Source organism: Eubalaena glacialis, chromosome 20, assembly GCF_028564815.1.
Source record: "Eubalaena glacialis isolate mEubGla1 chromosome 20, mEubGla1.1.hap2.+ XY, whole genome shotgun sequence".
Taxonomy (NCBI): domain Eukaryota; kingdom Metazoa; phylum Chordata; class Mammalia; order Artiodactyla; family Balaenidae; genus Eubalaena; species Eubalaena glacialis.
In genome coordinates, this window is record NC_083735.1 from 30,953,343 (window position 1) to 30,980,835 (window position 27,493).

The 27,493-nt window shown below is 42.3% G+C and overlaps 1 protein-coding gene across 1 annotated transcript in view; it reads left to right on the forward strand.

Annotated features, from left to right (window-relative positions):
• Positions 1-27,493, forward strand: part of ZMAT4 (zinc finger matrin-type 4) — a 305,476-nt gene that overhangs the window by 173,401 nt on the left and 104,582 nt on the right. Inside the window, exon 4 of the mRNA XM_061177366.1 lies at positions 16,693-16,849. Within this exon, the coding sequence (XP_061033349.1) occupies positions 16,693-16,849 (157 nt within the window). The remainder of the gene's footprint in view (positions 1-16,692; positions 16,850-27,493) is intronic.

Sequence of the window (27,493 nt, forward strand, 5' to 3'; positions counted from 1 at the left end):
TGCTGTTCTCACATGGATCTGCCATGCTTTCTCATGAGGACTTACTGGCCGCTGAGGGCCCTCCTGCTCTGAGGTCCAGCAGGTGCCCCATGCCTTCACTCTGTTTTCCTGCACAGAGGCTTACACCTACAGGCCTTCTAGATCTTGTTGTTTATTTTTATTCACTTGTATTTTGAAGTTCCTGGGACTACCTTGTCATTTAGTTTTGTTAGAAGTGTTGCCTTTGGTTTTTTTTTGTTTGGCTTTTGAGTTCTGTGTTTATTTGGGGATTTAGAGAAAATTTAAAACTGTACCACTGTCGCCAACATCGTCTCAGAATCCTCATTTTATTTTGTGTGCATGTATTTTTTCATTCATCAGCAGATGTTTATTGAATAGCCTATGGCAGGTCCTGTAATAGACACTGGGGGTAGAGCTGTGAATAAAACAGAGTTCCTGGCCTCAAGAAGCATACATTACAATGGTAGAAGACAGGGATTAAACATGAATGCCCATAAATAAGTGAGAAAAAGTCAGGTATAAATAAATGCCATGAAAAAGATAAAATAAGATAATATGCATCCATCCCCCAGTCTATTTGAATATGTATGTATATATGAATAATATAATTATAATATTATAATTATATGTTATATTATATATGTATATACATAAATATGTGTATATACATGTATCTATATGTGTGTGTGCGTGTATATATATATATATATATATATAAACTTTGAAAAGTACTTTCCAAACAAAGCATGTTTCCATTATCCTGACTTTTACCTCATGAATAGACAGACAGGGCAGATTTTATTTCATACATAACAGGGGAGAAATTTCAGACTCAATAATTATGTGACATCTCGAACATTTAAAGCCAGGACTTAAACCAGCATCTTTTGAATGAAGATCTGCTCCTCTTTAATGCAGTATTCTGTGTTTTTTTTAGGACGTCACACAAAAACACCATGCTGGGCACTGGGGATGATACCTTTTTAGACCAAAGAATGAACATTCCAGTAGAGATAGTGAGATATTTGCTTGGTGGTGTTAAGTGTGTGGGGAGAGACCTAAATGAAGTTGTGCAGCAGTGAGGGAAGAATGAGATCTCTTGGTGGTGGGCTGTCTTGGGGAAGCCTTGATGAGGGAGATGGTATCTGAGTGACCCTTGCATGTAGAGAGACTGGGGAAATTCTAGGTGGAAGGGGCCATATGAACAAGGACATGCAGGGATGTACTCAGGGTGGTTGTAGGATGGGGGGTTTATTCCTCCATTCGAGCTGCCATGTTCCGGGCACTCCGCTGGGGCAGAGACAGAAAGATGGACAAGATAGGGGCTTCCTCTTCTGGGGAGTCGCTGCTCTCCAACCTGATACAGAAATGGGACCAAAAGCGCTGGATGCTCACTCACCTGCAACATCTGACCAGGGCAGGCTGCCAGGCTATGAAGGGCAGAGACATTGAGAACTGGGACTTGAGGCCATCTCCTGGCAGGTTCCTTTGTGTTCCTGACCTTGAAAAAATCAGCTTGCCTGGGGCACATGATGTGTGAAAAGCAGTGGAAAAGTGTGTTGAGAGTTACGTGGTAGCAGACTTTAAATGTCATAAGGAATTTATTTTTAGGTAGTAAAGGGCCCTTGAAAGCTTTTGATGAGAGGACTGACCTAAGATGCCAGTGCCATGTCATGGAAATAGCACTGCCTTGAATTCAGTGAGTCAAGGATTCAAAAATCAGTTCCCCCACGTTCTAAACATATGACACACTGGAGAATTTATGTAAACACTCTGGTTTCACTTTCCTGATCTGTGAAAATGGGAATTCATTTATTTATTCACTGAGTCCTTCATTCATTTATTCATTCATTTTTTAGTTCAACTAGTATTTAACAGTTACTCATTATGATCTAGAACTGTGCCATCCAGCCCAATAGCCACTGGCCCATGGAGCCACTGGACACCTGAAATACGGGTAACCTGAATTGAGATGTGCTGTAAATGTAAACACCAGATTTCAAAGTCTTGGTAGGAGAATAAGAATATAAAATGGCTCCTTAATAATTTTTATGTTGAATACATGTGGAAATAAAATAGTTTGAATATATTGGGCTCAATAAAGTATGTTTTTAAAAATTCATTTCACAGGTTCTTTTAATTCTTTTAATATGACTATTAAAATTTTAAATGTGGCCATATTTGTGGCTTGGCTTACAGACTCTAGACCAGTCTGCTTCTCTGGATACTGGGCACACGGGACTGAATAATGTAGTGGTAGGGGACAGATAAGAAATAAGTTGATTTAAATAGCTAAACCGTATAATTTTAGAATGTGAAGTAAGTGCTATGAAGAGTATAAAAGAGAGGCATGCAGTGGAGAAGGACTCAGGCTTGAATGGTGGGAGTGATCAGAGAAAAGACTATACAACTGGATTGAGAGACAGAGAGAAACAGACAGTTTGGGGGTGAAATTGGAGGACAAGGTGACAGGATGTGCTGATGGCTTGTATTTGGGGGATGAGGGAAAAGGGAAGACAGAGATAAATCCTAAGCCTGTTTTAGAGTTATTATGAAAACTAAGTGTGGGAAAATACATAAGGTGCCTCATATGGCTCAGAAAAGGCAGGTGTGTGGGTACGTGGGATCTGAGAGTGTGGATGGCAAAGGTGAATAGGGCTCTCTGAAGGAGGAGGGCCTTTCTGGCGTGGGTGGCATTCACATTTTAAGGCCGCCTCAGCTCTGTCCAATCTTCAAGTGGTGTCTCAGACAGGACATACAGCTTTTCCTTTGGAAGGTTCTAGATTTTCAGAGCTTTTAGCCCTTGGTCTCCCCCTCTTCCCTCCTGCCTCTCCCACCGCCTTTGTTCTCTGTGGCACATCTATTCAATGGTGACAGTTTTGTTTGCCCCTTCTCTTTGTTAGTGGGGCTTATCTGACTTATGTGCTTGTCCTGTCTCAGGGACTCTGGCTAATTTCTCCCTTTGGGGGTCTCGTAAGTACTGTTACCATCTGTTTAAATATTTCTTCAGTGACTGCAAAAACAAACCAGTGCCTTCCAAACACCAAAGGCACACAGACAATTCTGCATCTCTCCCGGGGAGACATCTTCTTTCTCTCTTTCCTTTAGTGTCAAAAGGACCACTTTCCCCAATCCTATGGAAATGGAGGGATGGTTTCCATCCAAAGGATGGTTGTGTATCTCTCTAGTCAACACTGGGACACGAGGCTCATGCCAACTTTCTTGCAGACACTGTAGCTTACTCTTGGGATATCTGGTCACCATCCACTTTCCTGGCCAGCAGGACACATCCTTGTTGTGTGGGCAAACTCCCATGATAACATACCATTGCCACTATGTCCATTTCAGTATTGAGTGTGAGCTCCATGCCCATTGACCTTTTCCTGAGACACAGCAATAATGCTGGGAAGAGAGCCTGGGGGAGATGATTTTATGTGGAAAACAGATGTACATGACCAAGTTAGAACTGGTTCATGGATGGCCACTTCACATCATTCATTCAGCAACTATTTATTCCATGTTTATTGAGTCTCTTCTATGTAATTAGACCCACAGCAGGCTCTGGAGATGGGTAGGTGGGGAGGGAGGATCACTCCTATAGTTCTTGCCTTCAAGATGGTTTTGGAGAGATGATCCTAATAAAAAAATGCAGATGAAACAATTAAAGAAATATACCTAATCAAAACTTAAGGCACAGATATTCAGGACGGGGAGAGGTCAGCCACTGAAGACGTAGCTGAAGTTCACAGGAGTCCTGGAGAAAATGGACTGGCATCTGGGTGTGATTTGAATAGCCTGGGAGGAGAGAGGACAGCGTGACCTAAATGGAGGGGGACAGGATGCGTGAGAGAGAACAGTGGGAGAAAGATTGCCAGGGCCCCGCAGTCAGTCAGGAAGCATCTTCTAGGTCTTTTGTTCCCAATAAAGTAGGAGAGAAGGAGAAGGAACACTCTTTCCTGCTTACTGCCTCTTTTCAAAGTTAAATACCAGACGATAAGTAACGACATGCATTAACTCTGGAAATCGTTGCATTTATTGGACATTTCATCTTACTGCATGGTATGTGCTGGGAGATACAGTTATTTCTGGCTCTAGCAGGGGGTGTCAGGCTGCTCTTGCCTTTAGGTGTAGGTTAATAGCAGCTGCAGTTAGAGTTCCATGGTAGCCACGAAATGTCTTTAGCTAAAATGGATACCAGTGATCGGAATTCCAAGGACTTCCAGCTAGTTCTGAGACATATCCTACAAGGCAGTCCACACGAACAAAATATTTTTTATTTTTCCCTTTTTCAGTGGATTTGCCTCCAAGCAGAAGATGCCCAGAAAAGAAAAGTTATGCTTCAAATGTAGTATTCCTTTGGGCTTTTGGAATACTTAAATGCATCTCTTAGGCTTTCTTCCTTTAACAGTTTTATTGAGATATGATTCAGATATCTTACAATTCACCTGTTCAAAGTGTACAATTCAAGGGTTTTTAGTGCATTCACAGAGTTGTGGAACTATTACCATAGTAATAGTATGAATATTACTAGTATGAATAGTATGAATAGTAGACTATTATCCTCACCAGAAAGAAACCTTGTACCCATTAGGACTTGCTCCCATTTTCCCTCACTCTCTCTCCCCTTTTCCCACTGTGTGGCAATCACTAAGCTACTTTCTGTTTTTATAGATTTTCCTATTCTGAAAATTTCATGCAAATGGAATCATACAATATATGGTCTTTTGTGACTGCCTTCTTTGACTTAGCATAGTGTTTTCAGGGTTCATCTGGGCCATAGCTTGTATCAGTACTTTATTCTTTTTATTGCTGATAATGGGCCATTGTATGGATTATGGCACATTTTATTTACCAGTTCTTCCGGTGATGGGCATGTGGGCTATTTCCACTTCTGGGCTATTATGAAGTATACTGTTATGAATATTTATGTACATGTTTTTATGTGGACATATATTTTTATTTCTCTTGAATGAAATATACGTTCAATTCTCATTTTTCACGTAGTTATGTTCTGTAAAGTCACCAGCTCTGAGTTAGCAAATGCTGAGCCATTGCTTCTAGGGGAAATACAGGGTTAAGTTCCTGCCGCTGGTCCCAAGACTTTTGTCAATCTATCAATACATAACCTCGTTTTATGTGTTTCTCTTTAAAGATGCCTTATTTAATATACATTTCTTACAAATAATTGATTATATATAGTTCTTTTTTATGATAAAATTAGCTGAGAAATGTTTAATATTTTCCTGACTCTGGGTAATGTGGTACATTTCATTGACTTTTAGCCTCACAACAATGCTGTCCATTATGCTTTTTTATCGGCTGTTATCTTGTGAATCCACACATTTAGCCACTTTTCCAGATTTTCCACACCTTCGTCATGCACTGCAGATATGACTTTAGCACTTTCTGGATAACATAAGGATCAGCGAATTTTCTCCTCCTTATTCCAGATGTACAGTATTGTTTATGGATTAACACCAAACTCAAACAGCCGACATCACTATGCGTCACTCCTGAATGAAGCTGATGTAACACGTGTATTTCCTCTGTAAGGTGCATTGCGACCTTCTTGTGCTTGAGAACACTGCCCAGCCCTTCAACATTGCTCTTGGGGGTCATTTGAAGCAGTGAAATCACCCAGAAAAAGCACAGAAATGCAAAAAAAAAACCGTGGAACTGAATGGGCCATAAAAAGAACACTTGTTTACAGCATGAGAGGTGAAACAAGAAGGCAGCGTTGCCTTGTTCAAGCTCAGCTGGGAACGTGTGTGTCAGGTGACTCAATTTTTTTGCCACTGTGCACGAGTCTGCAAATTACCACAATAGCACCACAAGTGTGGATTTGGGGGTTACAAATAAATATTTGCAAGTAGGTAAATTTGCAAATGCAGGTTCCCCCCACTCTCTGAAAGTAGAGCGTTCCTATGAAACCTTTCGTAAGCTGAAATGGCGTAAAGCGAAGAAGCGATTACCTTAGGACACACCTTGCTAAGGGAGGCACAGATGCTCACAGGGTGTGCAAAGCTATGGCAGCTTGATGCTGACATGCTGTGTAGTTCCTGGGGAGGGAGCCTGTGGTGCTCCTCTGGCTGCTGCGGCTGTGTGCTGCCCCTGTAACAGCTCAGTGCAAAACAAAAGCTCAGTGCTGTTTTCACTTTTCTCCCCAAAAGTCAAAATCCTCTTGGGATTTCTTTCAGTTAGTGAAACAGGTACAAATTGGAGGTCTTCTGTGAAAGTGAACTTCCAAAAAGCGGGGGACACCTGTACTTGCCTGTAAATGAGGAGGACTGATTGTATCTAGAAGCGGAATTGCTGGGTCATACGGTAGCTCCACGTTTCAACTTTTGAGGAACTGCCAGATGGTTTTCCAGTGTGGGGCAGTGACATTTTACACTCTCACCAGCAGTATATGAGGGTTCCTAATTCTCCACATCCTTGCTCATGCCTTTTATTACCCATCTTTTTAACTCTAACCAGCCTAGTGGTTATGAAGTGGTATCCCACGGTGGTTTATTTGCATTTTCCTGATTCAAGCATCTTTTCATGTTCTTATTGGCCATTTGTATATCTTCTTTGTAAAAATGTCTATTCAGATCCTTTGCCCAATTTTTTCCTTTCAGTTTTATTATGAGATAATTGACATACAGAACCATATAAGGTGAAGGTGTACAGCATAATGATTTGACTTACATACTTACATGCATCATGAAATGATGACCACAATAAGTTTAGTGAACATCACCCATTTCATATAGATACAAAATTAAAGAAATAGAAGAGATATTTCTTGTGATGAGAACTCAGGATTTACTCTCGTTATCACTTTCATTATACCATACACCGGTGTTAATTATATTAATCATGTTGTCCCTTACACCCATAGTACTTATTTAGCTTATCACTGGAAGTTTGTACCTTTTGACCTCCTTTGTCACCATACAAAGATATCACATTATTATTAATTTTCCCCCACTACACATTTCATCCCCTGACTCATTTATTTTGTAACTGGACGTTTGTACCCCTTAATTTCTTTCATCTATTTCACTCATCCCCCTACCTCCCTCCCCTCTGACAACCACCTGTTTGTTCTCTGTACTTATGACTCTGTTTCTAATTTGTTATATTTGCTCACTTGTTTTGTTTTTGTTCATTTGTCTTATTTCTTTGATTCAACATATAAGTAAAATCATACAGTATTTGTCTTCGTCTGACTTATTTCATATAGCAAAACTTCTAGGTCTATCCATGTTTGTCACAAATGGCAAAATTTCATTCTTTTTATGACCAACATTCCATTATGTGTGTGTGTGTGTGTATATATGTATATATATGTATTATGTCTTCTTTATCCATCCATTCATCTGTTGATGGGTACTTAGGTTGCTTCCATATCTTGGCTATTGTAAATAATGCTGCAATGAACATAGGGGTGCATGTATCTTTTCAAATTAGTGCTTTTGTTTTCTTTGGAAACCCAGAAGTGGAATTGCTGGATCATATGGTAGTTGTATTTTTAATTTTTTGAGGAACCTCAGTCCTGTTTTTCATAGTGGCTGCACCAATTTACACTCCCAACAACAGTGCACAAGGTTCCCTTTTCTCTACTTTCTTGCCAACACTTGTTATTTATTTTATTTTTGAAAGTAGCCATTCTGACAGGTGTGAGGTGATATCTCCTTGTGGTTTTGATTTGTATTTCTCTGATGATCAGCGACGTTGAGCAACTTTTCATGTGTTTGTTGGCCATCTGTAGGTCTTCTTTGGGCAAAAATGTCTCTTCAACTCCTGTGCTCATTTTTTAATCAGTTTTATTTTTTAATTGTGAATTGTATGAATTCTTTATATATTTTGGATATTAACCTCTTATCAGATATATGATTTGCAAACACCTTCTCCCACTTGGTAGGTTGTCTTTGTGTTTTGTCGATGGTTTTCTTTGCTGTGCAGAAGTATTTTGCTCGATATAGTCCCATTTGTTTATTTTTGTTTTTTGTTTCCCTTGCCTGAGAATACATATCTAAAAGGAGATTGCTCAGACTGATGTTAAAAAGTGTACTGCCTAGGTCTTTTCCTAGGAGTCACTACAGATTGGTTATATATGCCGTTTGCCTGATATATCTTTTAATTTTATTTTTTAAAACTATGCTCATTTTATTTTATTTTTTGGCCACGCCCTGTGGCATGCGGGATCTTACTTCCCTGACCAGGGATTGAACCCACGCCCCCCTGCAGTGGAAATCATGGTGTCTTAACCACTGGACTGCCAGGGAAGTCCCGTCTTTTCATTCTTGTAGTTTCACCCATTTGTATCACTGAATCCAAAGTGTGTGTCCTCCAGACAGCATATAGATTGGTCATGTTTTCTATTTATCCAGTCTTATCATCTCTATTTTGATTAGACTGTATAATACTGCCACAGTTTAGTGTTATTGTTGCTATAGTTGGATTTATGTTTACCATTTTAGTTTTTATTTTCTGTATGAATTATGTCTTTTTTATTCCCTTATTTCTCCTATACCACTTTCTTTTGCATTAAGAGAATATTTTGTACTATACCACTTTAATTCCTTTAGTGATTTTTCACTGTATTATTAGAAATTATTTATTTAGTGGTTGCTCAGGGCTTACACATACATCCCAGCTTATCAGAATCTACTTAAGATTTATACTGACTTAATTTTAGCCAAATATAGAAATATTACTCTTGTATAGCAGTCTTCTCTCTTTCCATTTTTTGTGCTACTATTATTATGTATATATATTACATCTATGCATGTCACAAACCCAATGATATATTGCTATAATTACTATTTTATGTAATTTTATATCCTTAAGGAAGCTGAGAAATTAAAGGAGAACAGTATATATTTTAGTGTTTGTTGTATTCACCTTCTTATTTACTCTTTATGGATCTTAACATTAGTTCCTGTGGATTTGAGTTACAACCTGGTGTCATTTCCTTACTGTATTACAGGTTTGCTCCCACCTACCTCCTTTGTGCTATTATTGTCAAGCACATTATATTTCTATATATTATTGGCCCCACTATACAAATATATACGTGTGACTCTATATACTTTTTAAATTAGTTAAGAGAAGAAAGAAGACATATGCATTTATGTTGTCTTTTATAATTACATAGTTACCTTTACTGGTGCTCTTTGTTTATTGTTTCTTTTTATGAGATTCATCTTATTGTCTGATGTTATTTGCTTTCAGCCTGAAGAACTTCCTTTAGTATTTCTTATGGTGTAGATCTGCTAGGAACAAATTCTCTCAGTTTTAAAAAATCTATGAATGCCTTTATTTAACCTTAAATTTTGAAAAAAAAAGTTTTGCTGGATATAAGATTCTTGGTTGATAGATTTCTTTCTTTCAGCCTTTTGAGTATGTCATCCCACTGCCTTCTGACCTTCATTGCTTCTGATGAGAAGTCAACTGTTTATCTTATTTTGGTTCCCTTGTCTGTGATGAGCTGTGTTTCTTTGCTGCTTCAAAAATTTCCCCTTGTCTTTGGCTTTCAGTGTTTTTACTATGAAGTATTTGGATGTAGATCATTTTGCGCTTATTCTACTTGAGTTTTGTTGAATGTCTTGGATGTGTAGATGAATGTTTTTCTTCAGATTTGGGAAGTTTTCAGTCATTATTTTTTTGGAATATGTTTTCCTGCTCCTTTCTCTTTCTTTTCTTCTTCTGGTATTACAATTTTATGCATATGTTGGTGTGCTTCATTGTGTTCCACATTTCTCTGAGTCTCTGTTCAATTTTCTTCATTCTTTTTTTTCTCTCTTTTTTGAATTGCACAATCTCTATCTTGATCTATCTTCAAGTTCACTGATTCTTTCTTCTGCAAGCTCAAAACTACCGATGAATTTTTAATTTCAATTACTGCACTTTTCAACTCCAGAATATCCATTTTATTCTTTTTCATTGTTTCTATTTCTTTATTGATATTCTCTACTTTATAGCATATTGGCATCATACATTTCATTATTTAAGCATGATTTCCTTTAATTCTTTGAACACATTTGTAATTGTTTTAAGTCTTTGATGTTGCTTTGAAGTCTTTGCCAGATAAACCTAACATCTGGGCCCTTTTTTTTTTTTTTCTCTGTATGGGTTACACTTTTCTGGGTTTTTTTTTGTTTTTTAATTTTGTTGTTGAAAACTTGATATTTTAGGTAATATATTGTAGCAATTCTGGAAACTTATTCCCCCACCCTCTTGGGTTTGTTTTTGTTCTTGATGGCTTATTTATTTGTCTGGCGTCTTTGCTAGATTATTTTAATTATATCTCTTCCCCCCCATGATATGCAGCCACAAATGTCATTGCTCAGAGGAACAGCCTTAGGAAATTGCACAGTCATTGTGGGGTGACAGTGTTTTTGCAGGACTCTATTTGACTGTCTCTTTCCCTGATCTTCTCTGTTAAGCTATCTGCCTCTGCTAGAATCATACCTAGCTCTTAGGCTCTGCTAATTGCTGGATGATTGCTCTTCTGTTTTTGCCAGTGCTCAATATAAATTCTGATCTGATTAAATTCAGTCCTTTTTGTAGCATTAGTTTTTGAGGCAAGTCTTTGAAGTTTGTTCTCACTCCGGGAAGGTTCGCCTTAGCTGTCTCTTTCCCTGGTTCTTTCTGATAAACTAGCTGGGCTATGGTTTAGCTTATTGCTCTGATGGAGCTATCAGCTTTCTCTTAATTGCTTACCACCAAAACCTCCATTGTTTTTGAGAGCATCCTTTAGCATAAACCTTCCCACACTCTATTTCAAACTCAGTCAGTTCCTCTGGGGAGAGTTTAGGAGCTCTCTGTTCTTACAGCCCCTCTCCCCCCTCTGTTCTTATGGAAAAATCTCTGAGCCATTGCTTTTCTCAGAGTGACAGCTCTGCTTTATTATCTGGGCAGAGGTGGCAGCCTCTGGTCTTCTTAGCTTGTTTCCCCTGGCACAGAACCTCTGTCCTCCAAGCAAACTGGGGCATGGCCAATCATGGTTCCAATATTCTTGGCCTGCTATGCCAGGGAAAGAGCTTCTGTCCTATGAATAAGAGTGAGGAAGAGAGTACCTGATCTCTGTCTGGGCTACATTGCCAGGAATTTAGTTTCTACAGCTTGGAGCTAAAGGGGATGTGTTGGTGATCTGTTCTTCTTGATATCTCTTAATGGGGAGCTGATGGGAGAGGGAACACTAATTTCTTGACCACACACAGCAGAGTGGACCTTTTTTCATGCTGAACTGGGGGGTCAGTAGGGAGGGAGAGGTTGTCTCTGAAGTGCCGTAGACTCTCACTGTTCTTACTGAGAGTTAGTATATTTTCTTAAATAGATATATATTTTTTAATTTGGTGTTTGCTCGTAGGATAATTTTCAGAGACTTTAAAGGGTTTTTTTTAAAAAAAGAATTTTCACCGGTTATGGTTATTTTGCCAGGGAACAATTTCACAAGATTCCTCACTCTGACATTCTGAAATAAAAGTCTCTCTCTCAGGCTTTTTACACTCACTTAAAGTAAAGGAGAATGAAGACAGTTATTTGAATTAAGTAAAAAAAAAAAAAAAGTACAAAAAAAGAAAACAGAATTTTGGGACTAGATTTCTGGCCTAGTCAGCCAGGTTTTTTTCATCTAGATGGAATTCTTCTGAAAAGTTCTTAACTTTGCAAAATGCTTTGACTAGGCAGCCTTAGGACCCTCCACAACTTCTTTTTCTTTCAGCCATGTGGATACTGCATTGAAAAAGTCCCACTGAATGTTTACCTCCAGTTTGAAACCCATATTTTAAGACAATCTTGGATTCCCCTTAATTTACTTGGTAGTTGGGGGCCATTCTCAATTCTTTAAGCCAGAAACCTTAAATGTGTTCATTGAGGTCAGTTCATCAACTTTTATGGAATTTCTCCCCTGAGCCATAGAAGAGCAGGGCTCTGGGGGGCAGTAGGAGACTCTAGGAACAATGCTATGATCTGTAGTTGCAAGGAGCTATGAATTTAGGATGTAGATAGCCAGGAACACACAATTAAATTCCAGCAGTTTCCAGGCCCTTGGTTAATATTGAGATTCTTTCTGAGTAGTTGCATCTCCACCAGGGTCATTAGAGGAATCAGAGATGGTGGCATCATGTGAGTTACACTGACCTCTTTAGTAAAATATCCTATAAAAGATGTCCTATGGGCCTCAAAATCTGCCTGACTTCTCAGGGCATCCCAGCCCCTCTCTTGTCAGACAGCTAAACTTTCTTTGACCCTTTTCTGCAATGATGGCATAATTACATCCCATGATATATTTTTGCATAACAATTGGTTCTCTGCTTCTATTATTCTTTGATTCTTCTATATCAGGGGTCCACAGTACCAGTCCGTGGCCTGTTAGGAATGGGGCCGCACAGCAGGAGGTGAGCGGCAGGCGAGCCAGCGAAGCTCCATCTGTATTTACAGCCGCTCCCCATCGCTCGCGTTACCGCCTGAGCTCCGCCTCCTGTCAGATCAGCGGCGGCATTAGATTCTCATAGGAGCGTGAATCCTACCGTGAAATGTGCATGCAAGGGATCTAGGTTGCGCGCTCCTTATGAGAATCTAATGCCTGATGATATGAGGTGGAGCTGAGGCAGTGATGCTAGCGCTGGGGAGTGGCTGCAAATACAGATTATCACTAGCAGAGAGGTTTGATGGCACAGAGACCATCATAAATCAATTGCTTGTAGACTCATATCAAAACCCTATCAGTGAGTGGCAAGTGAAAACAAGCTCAGGGTTCCCACTGATGGTGCATTCTGGTGAGTTGTATAATTATTTCATTATATACTACAATGTAATAATAATAGAAATAAAGTGCACAATAAATGCAATGCCCTTGAATCATCCCACAACCCTCCCCCCCCCCAACCCCGGTCCATGGAAAAATTGTCTTCCACGAAACCGGTCCCTGGTGCCAAAAAGGTTGGGGACCGCTGTTCTATATTGTGATGTGAATGAGATTGCCCAGCAGAGCAGAAATCTAAGAATATATATTAAAACCATGATGAAACAAACATAAATTTTTGGAAAATGTTGCCCTAGTTGAACTCTCAAGTTAGTTTATAAATTGTTGAAAATTCTGGTTCTTTTTCTGGCCAACTTCCTGTTAGTCTGAAAGATTTGGGCTGACCATAGACCTCCTTGCATTACCTGTCTCCTCTTTTGACTTCTTATGGCATGCAATTTACTAACCTTACAAACCAACCCTCAACTCCTCCATTCATTCAGTAAATATCTGCAGGTCCCACTGTGTGGCAAGCATTGTGCTAAAAACTGGGGCCTCAGTATCAATTTCCTTGACCTTAGCAATGTCCTTCTTCCTCACAAGGGGAACAAATATGAAAACAAATAAATATCATGACTCAATGCTCTATTATAAGAGAAGTATGTACAGGACACACAGAGGACCTTAAGATCTGCAGGACAGTAGAGGGAGACCAGAAGAAGCTTCATCTCAAGAAATGATGGTTAACCTGGGCCATGAAAACAGGTTCTGGAAAGAGGAGATTAGACAAGAAATGATGAGGAAGGACATTCCAGGCACAAGAAAGGCTTGAAGATGAAAATCCACAGAAATAGGCTCATTTACATTACTAGTCTTTTTACCTTACAATTGGGAGAGTGTGGGTCCAATAGGAGACTATATGTCTTTGATTACAATATTTTCCTTTCATTTTATACCTGTCTTCTCCAATTCTTCTGGTCCCAACCTCCTTAATAACAAGGGGTAGGGTTGTATTCATCTAACACAGCATCTCACACATTTAGGAGGTCCTTAAAAATGTGTTGGGTGAATGAATACCATAAACCCACTGGTCATTATACAGTTTGAGGGCTGTCCTTTGCCCCAGAAACTAGTTCTGAATACACTTCATATAATGACAGCAGCCACTCTTCGTAGAAATGTCTCCACCTTAGAACTCCAGGGAGAGAGGGACAGGCTGGGCCGGCAATTTTGCTAGAAACAGGCAGGAGGGATGCAAATGATCTAAATAGGTGTAGCTTGTGAGTTAAGCTTTGGCTTATGATCTTCTGCCTAATTTTAAGAAAAAAATTAGGTGCTTTGACCCATATTATGCATAAGTAGGTGAAAACGGGTAATTCAAGCAACCACTTTCACCTTGACAACCTTCCTTTCTCTGCCCCCCCCCCCCACCAAATGTAGGACAAATATCCTCTCACACAGAGTGGGAAAGTGCCAGTTTGTGTCTCTCAGTCCTCCCGAGCTGTCCACTCCTCATTTATTGGGCTCAAAGCCTTCAGTAACTCCCTGATTTGTATTTCCCGGTATTCCTAGCTCTACCCCATACATAGATCTGGGGCATCTCCTGGGCTTGGCTGGTGAGGTTGATGCGGGGAAGCCAACTCTTCTCCTATTTCCTGCCTGGTCCAGTCAGCTCCACAGTAGACCAGACAAAGGGGTACAAGTATTTATGATTTCATTTTGGTTTTTTATTTTTATTATCTTTTTAAATTAAAAAAATTTTTTTTGGTTGTGCCACAAGACATACAGAATCTTAGTTCCCCGACCAGGGATTGAACCCGCACCCCCTGCAGTAGAATCGCAGAACCTTAACCACTAGACCGCCAGGGAATTCCCTTTTTGGTTTTGTATTGAGGAGAAAACCTCGGCTTGAAACCCTCAGCAAGGGTACACTCGGTGAGTCCAGCCTCGATGTCTACCCAGACGTCCTGCCCTGAGGTTTGTGCCTCTCTAGGAGACCCCTTTCGGGAAGCCCCTCCCCTCTCCATAGAATCCATCTCCTTTCACCGACCCCCACTCCAGCCCCTAGCAGTACATTTCTTTCAATCTCACTCATTAGCTGTGGTAAGGGGGCTGGGGAGATGCTAAGATTTAAATGCTAAGGTCAAGAGAATAAATGGTTGTAAGTGGGACTCCAAATCTCAGAGACTCTTATGGCGTCTCTTCCTTTTCCCGATCCCCGAACTGCAGGCCAGCCTCCTGGTACATTCACACACACACACACACACACACACACACACACACACACACACACACTCACACACACACACCCCGCTCCTCCCAAGATTGACTGCCAATTGTCAGCCATATTACCAACGAATGCCTTAAGAAGGAAGGAGTTAGTTTTCTAACTGCCACATAATTTGCAAGGCAGCACTCTCCAGCAGCCTGGACATCTTATCAGTATGCAGAAAAATACAGAATTCCCTTTCTCAGTCCCATCCCCACCCTCATCCTCGTCCCCATACTATTTTATTTAAAAAATTTTTTCATTGGAGTATAGTGGCTTTACAATGTTGTGTTAGTTTCTACTGTACAGCAAAGTGAATCAGCTATACGTATACCTATATGCCCTCTTTTTTGGATTTCCTTCCCATTTAGGTCACCACAGAGCATTGAGTAGAGTTCCCTGTGCTATACAGTACGTTCGTTCTTGTTAGCTACCTATTTTATACATAGTATCAATAGTGTATATATGTCAATCCCTATCTCCCAATTCATCCCACCCCGCCTTCCCCCCTTGGTATCCATATGTTTGTTCTCTACGTCTGTGTCTCTATTTCTGCTTTGAAAATAAGATCATCTATACCATTTTTCTAAATTCCACACGTATGCGTTAATATACGATATTTGTTTTTCTCTTTCTGACTTACTTCACTCTGTGTGACAGTCTCTAGGTCCATCCATGTCTCTACAGATGACCCAATTTCATTCCTTTTTATTTTAAATTGCACTCTTTGGGCCTGCCGGGAATAGGAGAAGGGGCCATTGTGGGGCAAGATACTCACCCAAGGCTGCTGTTTTAATAAAGAGACGCTTTGCTACTGCCGTTCCATAAGGAATAGATTAACTCCTTATCTGAGAGTCTTCTTTGCCTTCAATTTCTAACTAGGCAGGAGGGGAGCCCATGGATTAATCTTCCCCTCACAAAATATAAGTAATTGATGATCTGTGAGCACAATAGACAGGTCACATGGTCTGACAAAGGATTTATTTTCTCAAATCATTATTCATTTTCATGCGGTCTTACAAAGGAATAAAAATCAAGCTGGATTTAAGTATTTTGTGCAGCAGTTAATGAATCACCTGTCCTGAAGAAAAGGAAAATGGTACAAACTCATTTGGAAAATTCAGCCAGCATGCTCACCATAGCTTTATGATATAGACTCAAGTTAATTATGAAAAATATTCATTTCCTTAAAGAAATCTTTAAAAAAATCTTGAACATGGGACCACATATCCTGGTGAGACTAAAGTGAGTCAAAGGCAGAGCTGAATGCCAAATGATAATTTTTGCTAAATAATTCAGGCCATGTGAACTCTGATATTTTGCTTACTTTGATGCGTATAATGGATGCAGTGAGAGACGCCATTCCTCCCGGTGCCAGATGCACTGTGTTTTCACCTGCTGTGGGCCTTGGTTTTCTGCGGGTAGTTCATATCCGCCCTTTGTCCTGTGTTCCCAGTGCCCGGCAGTAGTGGTCCCTATTAAATATAGGTTGAAGTTAGTAACTGAGAAAGTTTTGATGATGATTATCATGGAGAAGAAAAAAGAGACTGCAGAGCAAAGACAATACAGACATTTCAAGAAGAAAGTCTATGGCAAGTTTCACGTGCAACAGAACAGAATGGGACAAAAACATCAGAGGCCTTGGGGCTCTCTCTAATGTTCTTTTCATCTCTCTCCCTCACAGGGAAGTGATGCCGACATGGTGGATAAAAACAAGTGCTGCACCCTCTGTAACATGTCCTTCACCTCTGCGGTGGTGGCTGACTCACATTATCAAGGCAAAATCCATGCCAAAAGGTTAAAACTGTTGCTAGGAGAGAAAACCCCATTAACGACCACAGGTAGGTGTCTGAACAGTGATGGCGGGGAGACACTGAAATCCAGTGCCCGTCCCGTTCATCAGGCTCCCTCTTCACGGGTGGCTGCCAGGATGAGAGTGGATGAGAGGAAAACCTAAAGGGTGAGCAGGTAGCCCAGCGGAACTTGTGCTGTCATAAGACTGTTAAATCCAAGGGCTGGTTCTCTCAACCTGGCGCCTTCAGATTCGTAATTCAGCAGTTTGCATCTTCTGAATGGCTGTTTCCATCCTGCAAGATGTTGTCTGTCATATTTATCATATATTATGTAAGATAATCTATCTATTATGTAAGGAACACTGTCCTTTCTAGTTTTGGTCTGTAATCAGTAGGGGTGATGGATAGTGTATTGTATACATATTGCTTCCCTACTTACTCCTGGATAATGTTCTTATCTTCATGGGGATAGGGAGGAGGAAAATGGGAGTCTTTAAAAACACTTTCATGTGCTGACACCCGAGGTGCACCCACTGCCTCCCCCCAGATGACATTTCAGTCATCTTTGTAGGGAATCTTGTGATTCAAGCCTATTAACTTTCACAACAAAAAGCTTAAACATTGATAACAGATCATTTGACCCTCTAGTTCTTCAGAAGTAACAAAAAAAAATTCTTCAGAAGTCTATTAAGTCATAGAACTAAATTACTACTGTTATCATTTAATCAAGATAGATTCTTTGGACAAGATTTACATTGTGGCAAGGATGTTACTAGACTAGGTGATAATCCCAAGAAGTTGAGGGTATATTTCATGATGTTGACTTTTTCAGTGCAATTACAAGGTAGCAGTGCATTGTATCTGGCTGCCTAATGAATCATGCATAAATCGTGGGTGTAATTATTTTTTCAATGGTATTTTTGAAATTGAAGAGAGTCTAAAACAATACTTGGCTTTTATCCTCACTGGTGTTTTTCTTAAGAAAGATATCTGCTTTTACTTGGAGACGAGCAAGGCATCTTTTCACTGCATTTTTCTACTTAGTTGAACTAAAGACTTGTTTTTGTAAAGGTGGCTATGACATTCAGATATAGGATGGCGTTGCAAAACACGTGGAATTTGGAGACAAGCTCAGCTTGATTTAGGCACATTCTGTGTGTTGACATTTGATAAGCAGGCACTTGGTCGAAACTCTTGATTTTTGCTCTCTAAAAGGTTGGATACTCACCTTGTAACCTACTCCCTCTCAAATCTCTTAAAATAGACACCTCAAAGAAACAACCACTGGAAAGTTTTTACCTGTTCTCCATGAATGTGTAACTAGCCCATTTGTCCTCTCTGCCTAAGCTTAGTATTGCTGTTAAAATTAATTTTGGGGGTGGTGATGGAAGAGAAGAGGCTATATCTTTGTTTATCACATTGATTAGCAAATGGGAGTTATTATTTCTGTAAAAAAAATCACCACCAGGCAAAAAAAAATAGTGCTTTGTGAATTTCAGTACGTCCTTAAGATAACCAAGCATCAGTTTGTTTTTCTGAGTTATCCTCAGAGTTGTTAGCTGCCATCAATATATCCCAAAGGAGAAAAATCTAAAATACTTGAACTGCAGTGTTTCCTTAATGACTTAGTCTTGGTGTCCACGGAGCTGGCCCAGTCCTCGCTGTGACAGGCATCAAGGCGCTGGGTGGGTGAGGAGGGAATGGGGATGGGCGGGGGGAAGGTAGCACTCACAGCTCGTGGCTTGGGCTATGGAAACAGATGCTGGTTGTCTTTTCCCAGCATCTCCCTTTCTGCAGCGTAACCGCTCATCCATTCTCCTCCAAAGCTGCTTTGAGCAGAAAGGATCTTGGAACATGGTAACTTCAGACAGAACTGGAGAGCCTGGGAAGCTACATTGGTCTCTGGGCTGGTGTTGTTGTCAACCCAGCTGCTGGCAGGGAGCAAAGAAAGCAATGTGTCCTCCTACAGGGAGGTGAGTCATTAGGTACAAGTGTAAGCAGAGGGTAGGCATTATGTCCTGAGGCGCAGGACAAGGGTGGAGGGCCTGATAGGAGGGTGGAATCCAGCAATGGAGATTCTGGGTACCGAGATCGTGCTGAGACTCAAGCAGGGTACCAGCATCAAGAAAGTCGGGCAGGTGGTAGCAGGGTGCTGGCTGCAGTCCTGGGGCTCTAGGGAAAGAAAAGGCTGTTCAGAGCATGGCAGGGCACCGTCATTTTAGACCAGAGTGCTGGGCTGGAAACCAAGTATAAGGACACATCAGGAACCCGGTTTGCCAGGCCTAGGATAGAGGTTGAGGCTTGGTCTCCAGCAAAATGCAGTTACTGCAAATGCAGGATAAGGACCAAGAGGCAGCAGAAAAGAATACCCAGGCCATGGGCTTCCTGAGCCCCCAAGTGCAACCCCTTTGCTCCTTGAGTGGCGTCGGGATTGCCTGCCATTCGCCCTTGCTGCCTGCAGCCGAACCCAGCAGTGGTGCCCGAAGCTTCACCGTCCTCTGCCCATCTAGGAACTGCTCTGCCTCATCAACCAGCTTGGCTTGACATTACTTCTATCATGAAAACAAAAGGAAAAAAGAGAACATATAAATCCCAAACAACTGAATTCAGAAGCAATCTCCCTGCTCAGGTGTGCTGCTGAAGCCTCCCCTCCAGAAATAACAGGCTCCTGAACGGTGGCGATTTCTGGGTTAGGAATGATTGAAGCACAACTCATTGCTTCTCCGAGCTACTCCATCCGATGAAGGCGAGCAGTTGGTATCCGGGAATCATTACCTTTCCTCCTACTCAAGATGTGCTTTGATCAAGCATCAGCTGGGGATCCTGCCGAATTACATAGTTTAGGTTTGGGTTGCCTTTCCAGATGGACATGTATTTACTAGAATTTCTGAAATGCTTGGCAGGGCCACTAGAACAAAACCCAGTTCCGGATCTTGTTTGTTAGTGTGTTGTGGAATCTCTGCTCCAGTTCACGCTTTTCTAGATCCTTCTGTAAGATGAGAGCGTGATGAAGACTCGGGACCCACCACGTTCTCCAAGGCTTGGCAGACTTCAGTGTGGAGGTCTTGCCCAGCTCGGAGGCTAGATTGAGGCTGCCGTGGTCGTGTCACTGCCACACTGTGGGAAGCGTTTCGAGGTGACTCAGAGGACAGAGGCCAGAATGGTGAAGGGCATGGAAATCCTCTCACTGGAGGGAGAGGAAAGGAAGCGGGGTTGGTTAGCACGGCAAAGAGATTACTCAGAAGGCTGTCATGGGAAAGAGTCATGCTGTGTGTGTGTTACCGGGTCCAAGTTCGCTCTGCTCGCCGCACGACAGGCCAATAAATCGGAGACAAGGTGTTGAGGCAGGGAATACGACTTTATTCGGAAAGCCGCCAGACCGAGATTATGGCAGACTAAAGTCTCAAAATAACCATCTTATCGGGGTTTGGATGCCACTTTATTTTATAGCATAGAGAAAGGAAGGAGATGAGGAAGTAAAGTAAGAAGGCCATAAGTTATGCAACTATCCCCTGGAATGGCCAGCCTCCGGGAGGGGATGTGTTCATTTCTTCTTTCTTGCAGCCATCTACAGGTGGAACAGGGTCCAGAGTTTCCCTGAACAAAGACACTTCAGTTTAACATTCAGGCAGAGGGGCAGGGTTCCCCAAGGCAGGCAATTATGTATAGACAGTACCCTTTTAATGAACAAAAGCAGCGGAAAGCAAAGGTTACGGTAAAAGAAACAGATCCAACAGGTAGTCCAGTTTGGCTCTTCCCTGTTATGTGTGTGTGTGTGTATGCATATGTGTGTGTGCACACATGCATGTGTGTGCGTGGGTGCAACAGATTCAACCAATGAGTAGGTAGACATTAGGGGGTTAGATCAGAGCTCAAGATAAGGAAGGCTTTATTAATGTTCAGAGACACTTAAAGGTGAGCTGTGTGTCTGGGGGCTGCTTTTGAAGCAGAGGCTGGCTGACCACTTGGCAGGGCATTTCCTGAGGGGCTGCCACCATCATGACATTAGCCTAGAGGACATTTAATGTCCCTAGATTACATGGTTAGCCTGGATGACATTTAAAGACCTTCCAACCCTGAGATTCTCAGCGGATGCTACCTACAGGCTTGACCCACTGACATAATATGGCAGAAGAAATCCTAGCCTGGGAGTCAGGAGACAGGAAGTGAGGCCCTGGCTCTGTCTTGTCACCTCTCCTTTAGTAGCTCCACATACTTTTCAACCTTAGTTTTCCCATCAGTCGTCTATTTCTTATACTGGATGCATTTACCTCACTGGCCCTTTTACAGAGCAAATGATAGATTGAAAAGTGCTTTGAAAAGTAGAAGGTCTTGTGTTCTTCCCAGGTGAGCCTTTGGTGAGTTGATGGGGGGTAGTAGGCAGCCTGACCCCTTTCCTCTCTCAGAGCCTCTGACGTTCTGATTATTAACATGGGGTTATTCAAACTCTGCCTTGGGAGGAGCACAAGGGTGCCCGGGATTGGGTCTCCTTGGAGACGGACCTTTCTGGGATGAGTTCTGTGAACCAAGGTGGGGCCTGGCCCAGGAGAGGGGGGCAGTGCTGGTGCTGGTGGGCCGGGGGAGCAGGGACTGTGAACTCAGGGACAGGGGGTGGCCACGGAGCCGAGGACACAAACAGGCTCTGGCGTTTAGGAAACCTGTCAGGTGGAGAGAGACGCAGCCACCCAGCTGAGGGCAGGACTCTGCATCTGGGACTGAGGACTGGCAAGCAAATAGAGGTGACAGTAAATCTTTTTCAAGACAAGAACTCGGGCTTCCCTGGTGACGCAGTGGTTAAGAATCTGCCTGCCAATGCAGAGGACACGGGTTTGAGCCCTGGTCCGGGAACATCCCACATGCCGCAGAGCAACTAAGCCCGTGCGCCACAACTACTGAGCCTGCGCTCTAGAGCCCGCGAGCCACAACTACTGAAGCCCGTGCACCTAGAGCCCATGCTGTGCAACAGGAGAAGCCACCGCAATGAGAGGCCCGCGCACCGGAACGGAGAGTAGCCCCCGCTCGCCGCAACTAGAGAAAGCCCGCGTGCAGCAACAAAGACCCAAGGCAGCCAAAAATAAATAAATAAAGTAAATAAATTTATTTAAAAAAAAAAGAAAAGACAAGAATTCAACGTCTCTGAAGGATCAAATAAGGAACCAGACACCAGAATGAAGGCCCAGAAGAGAGTGCCAATCTCAGGTATATGGAAGGAGCTGTGTGATCAGAGTGGAAACACAAAGGGCTAGAAGGTTGATGTAAACCTGCTCACAGAAGGCAGGGATTGGCCCTGGAGGCCTCTCACAGGAGCCAAGTCTGTAGGTGAAGGGGAGCACTTCCAACAGAGCAGGGGAGGATGAGGAACCAGGTGGATGGCTCCATTCTGGGCTCCTGTGCCATAAGCGGTGCTGGATTTTCCCCGTGGCTGCCTGGGTGCCCTGTAGGGGTATATGTTCAATGGCTGCAGGTCTGCCATTGGTGGCGCCCCAAGGGTACTGTCACTGCCTGGAGGAGACCAAATAGTGTATCCGAATGTGTCCACTTCCGAATCCCCAGAACCTGTGAATATGTGTTACATGGCAAGGGGCAACTGAGGTTGCCTATGGAATTAAGATTTCTGACCTCCAGAATGGTGATACAGTAAAACTGTGTTGCTTTAAGCCACTAATTTTGTGGTACTTTGTGACAGCAGCCAGAGGAAACTAACACACCTGGGCTAAGTAAATACTTAGCCAAACAGGACACTCCTTTATGTATATTTTACTTATTTCACCTTGGGGAGCCTCAAATTCAACATAGGGAACTGATGTGACTGTTTTCAGAGACTTGCCTGAGGGAAGGAGGTATATCTGTGTATCAGGGCCTTACCCCCAACTATAACTTATTACTTCGCTGTGCAAAACCGCTGCTGACTTTGTCCTGTGATATTAAGCAGGTCAGTCAGACCCCACCCTTTACTGGCTGAGGACTTCACCTGCCCGGACTGCCCTTTCCCAATCTGTACAATGGGTCTAATGCTGTTACTTATATCAAAGGCTTTCCACAATGATTATAGGATCTGATTAATAAGTGCAAAGTGCTAATCACAGGGCCACGTAGAGCTCAGGAAATGTTTTGCTCTGTTTGCTTAGGAAATGAAGCTGTTTTTATTTACCCTGCTCTGAACTCCGGGCTATATAATTTTGCTCTTGAAATACTCTTTTGTCTTGTCATCCAAGGCTGCTTCCGTTGGGTGAATCTACTTTACCAAGAGCACCTCCTGGAGGGAACAGGGCTCCACACTTGTTCTCCCGCATCCTCCCCGGACACAAGCTTGCCTGTCTTCCGTGTTCTTGAAACAGAGAGTGACAGCCAGTGTCACCTGGCGTTCTGTCCCTGCCTGAGGACAAGTACGAGTGCAGATGTAGGGGTCAGGGTACAGGTCACAGGAACCTGGGGAGAAGACGAATCAAAACAACCAGGGAAATCTGCCAAAGGAGACATAATCCAGCATGACTGGGCAGAGAGGGAGGATGGAGCTAATAGGACCGAGCAGGAGACCGGATTTGAGCAGAGGGCAAGTCGGAGGATGGGAGAAGTGGGGCTCTGTGCTGTGTGCAGGGAGGGAGCCATTGGTGGTGTTGGCCTGGGATGTCCAGGGTGTGGACTGGCCGAGTCCAGAAATCATAGGAGGAAGAGGCATAGTCAGTGCAGAAGCTTGGGGTGGGGCAGAGGTGGGCTGTGAGATGGGGAGAGCAAAGCAGGGTCAGGGTGAGAGAAACTCAGAGGTTAGGAGGAGGGGCTGAGTCAGGGATCCAAGGGCCGTCGGGTGCATTGGATGGGAGCAGGGCAGGGCAAACACAGAGCTGCGGGATTCTGCAGATCTATTTCTGGCTCTGTGGTCCCACCTGCTCCAGCCTCGTGATGCCACAGGACACCAAGCTTAACGGGTAATTGAAGATTCCACTGATGCCATAAGAGGGGCTGCAGGAAGTCCTACTGGCTATTCTCAACCAGCTCCAGTCCCACTGACTTTCTGGCCAAAGGTAGTTCCTGCTGCAACAAGCATGGGGCCTTGTTGGCCATCGATTCACCCAGCAACTCTGGCATTCTGGGACAGAAAATTCCACTCTAAGGGCTCATAGAAGTAGCTTCTCTACGGAAGCTGGAATTCCCTCACCTGGTACCTGCCTCAAGTGAGTTCATAACTTGGAGGTTTTAGTTCATTGTTTTCCTAGCTCAGTTCCTGTCACCCTTGGTCCTGCGAATGTAAAGGTGGGTAAGACACTACACGCCCTTCTGAGGCTCGCCGTTTGGTGGAGGAAATGTGGGCCCTTGGCTACAATGAACAAGACACCGTGAAGATCTATGGATACACAGGATCTATTGAAGAACAGTTAGAATCATTGCAGTTGGTGAGATCTGAGAAGAATTTAGGATGAGAGTTGTCCAACTAGGGCCTTAATAACTATATAACCTATGGCGTGGGGTGTTAGGGAGGGCTCTCAGTTTCTCACAGGAACCCTTTATCTAGCTCAGAGTTTCTAATCTCAGTGGCGCTGACATTTGTAACTGGCTAATTCTTGGTTAGGGGAGGGGTGCTGTCCTGTGCATTGTACAATGTTTAGCAGCGTCCCTGGCTTCCACCCACTAGATGACAAAAGAGCCCCACTAGACATGTGACAATAGGAAATGTCTCTAGACATTGCCGGATGTTTCCTGGGGGACAAAGTTGACCCCAGTTGAGAACCGCTGAGCTAGATCAGGTTTAGCAAACTTTGGCCCGAGAACCACATCTGACCTCTTATTGCCCGTTCTGTGTGGTCTGCAAGCCCCAAATGGTGTTTATGCATTTAAGCGGTTTAAAAAAAAATCAAAAGAAGAATATTTTGTGACACAGGGAAAATACAGAAAATTCATATTTCGGTGTTCCATAAATAAAGTTTGATTGGAACACGACCGTGCTCATTCACCTGCGTTCTGTCTAGGCCGCTTCTGTGCCACGATGGCAGAGTTGAAACCACAGAATCCACAAAGCCTAAAATATTTGCTCCGAGGTCCTTTATGTGGAAGGTTTGCCCACCTCTGATCTAGACAGTGAATGATCTTGGGGGAGAGGCGGCGAGGAGAGAGAGTGGTGGTATTATAGGTGTGTGTGTATAAAATGAAACATTCCCCAGGACCACACACCTTTGAGAAGCTGGGGAGACACCGGATAGGGGTTAGTGGAGAGATCAGGACAGATGGGGGGAAGTTAGAGAGACGAGCCTTGGGGAGGTACCTTGAGAACAGAGAATGAGGGGAGGCCAGTGGCTCCCTCTTGTTGAGAACAAGGAATTCTCCAGAGAAGCTGCACGATGTGAGTGATAGCAAATATCTCCACTAGGCCTGACATTCAAAGACATTTAGAAAACGAAAGAGATGAAATTATAACCAGATTTGATCAAAACCTTCATATGCGTATACCTCCTGATTTTAAATTCTTATTTGAAATCTGAAGTCTGATCGGTATAGTTTCCCAGGAGTGCTGTAACAACCTCTCATAAACTGGGTGGCTTAAAACGAAAGAAATTTATGCTCACATTTCTGGAGGCTAGAAGTCTGAGATCAAGGTGTGGGCAGGGCCTCGCTCACACTGAGGCTCTGGGGAAAAATCCTTGCCTACCTTCTGGAGCCTCCTGGCAGTCCTTGGCTTTCTGGATCCATCATCCCAGTCTCTGCTTCCATTGTCACATGACCTTCCTCCCTTGCATCTGTGTGTCCTTTCCTCTTCTTATAAAGATACCAGTTATTGGATCTATGGCTCACCCTAATCCAGTATGGTCCATCTTAGTCTAAATAATTATATCTGCAAAAACCCTATTTCCAAAGGAGTTCCCATTCTGAAATTCTGAGCGGACATGAATTTGAGGGGAGACACTGTTCAACACAGGATACAACCACCTTCATTTAACTGAAGTCACTGGCCCCGATATTATGCTTGCTAGCTAGTGATTTTTCCCCTTTCTCTTTATGACCAACCCATACAAACAAAATAATTGAAATAAGAATGAGACTGAGCTCTGACTCAAAATCCTAAAGAAAATCCTAAAAGAAACATCCTTTAACTGTCCTTTAAAAAGTTTTCTTGAAGAAAATGTAAACGATTTAGAAGAAATTTGAAGCTTAGAATAAAAACTTTAAACTACAGGTATTTCCCGTTGCCTACCATTAATCAAAGTGAGATTTAAGATTACCCATAGTCTGTATGGTTAGGTATTATATTTAGGATTAACGGGAAAATTTATTTGTGTTTGTGGCAGAGACATTGCTCATCCAAACACCCTTTGCTTCCTACCTTCCCCAGACTTTCAATTGGTTGGGAGTAGATGTCTTAAGACCGGGCTACAGGATGGAGAAGGACCATTCAACCTACACTAGACTTTGCAAGAGCAAAAAAGAGGCCTTTATTGTGATACTTGGGGGCTGTTTGTTACTGCAGGAGAGCCTAATCCATCCTGCTTGATACATTGTCCCTGAAAGTTACTGTTTCACGCATAAGCTTTTATGAATACATCCATCATTCTTAGCCAGAATGGATACTGAGCACTTTCTTTTATATAACTCTCAGACATCACTGGCTTGACAGGTAATGGCATCACATTTACCAATAACCTTTCTTTCATTTTTTGGCCCGTAAGAGTTTGAAGTTGCTGTAATGTGTGTATATCTTAACCCTAGAAGATGGATGGAGAACAGTTCTGACGTGCTCCAGAGGCATCCTGGCATTACCTCTGTGTTGATGACTGCACATACAACACTTACTGGCACATAGTAGGCATTTAATAAATACTTGTTAGAAGACTGAAAATTGGAAGCATGAATTAGAATAAGGATAGGCATTTAAATATCTATAGCTTGGTTTTCGAATTGTTACCTTGGTCATTAAATTTGAGTTCAGTATGATTATCAAAGGCAGTGGTTTGCCAATTTGACAAGAAGTGGCATGCCTGGCCACTTGCTTGATTTAAAAAAAAAAAATTGGTGAAACACAGAATAAAGTAGAGGGCAAACATAGGCCCTGAAATCAGACTCAGCTTTAAATTCTGGTTCTATCTGTGTGAATTTTACAAGTGATTTTAAGTCCTCAGCCCTCAATTTCATATTGGTAAGATTATAGTGATACTGAGATTATATAATTATTATAATAAAGGAGGAAGAATATATATCTAAAATACTTACTATAGTGCCTGCCAATGATTAATTATTGAATGAATATATGATTGTGTATAAATACTTACATAAGTATACACAAACACACAGTCCTCATTATTTGTGGGATTTTGTATCTGTGAACTCACCTACTCACTAAAATTTATTTTTAACCACAAAATCAGCACTCATGGCATTTCATAGGCACTCACAGATGTGTGCAAAGTGGTGAAAAATTTGAGTTGCCCCATGTGTATGTTCTCAGCTGAAAGCAAGACTCTATCTTCGAAATTTCAACCCTCATACTGCAAACAAGTGCCTTTTTTGCGATCTATTTCCTGCCAGGTGTTTTGCATTTTTGTGCTTTTTGTTGGAAATTTTGCCATTTAAAATGGCTCCCCGTTACGGCCCTGGAATGCTGTCTAGTTTTCCTAAGTGCAAGAAGGCTGTGATGTGCCTTACGGGGAAAATGTGTGTGTTTAGATAAGCTTTGTTCAGGCATGAGTTGTAATGTGTTGGCTTTGA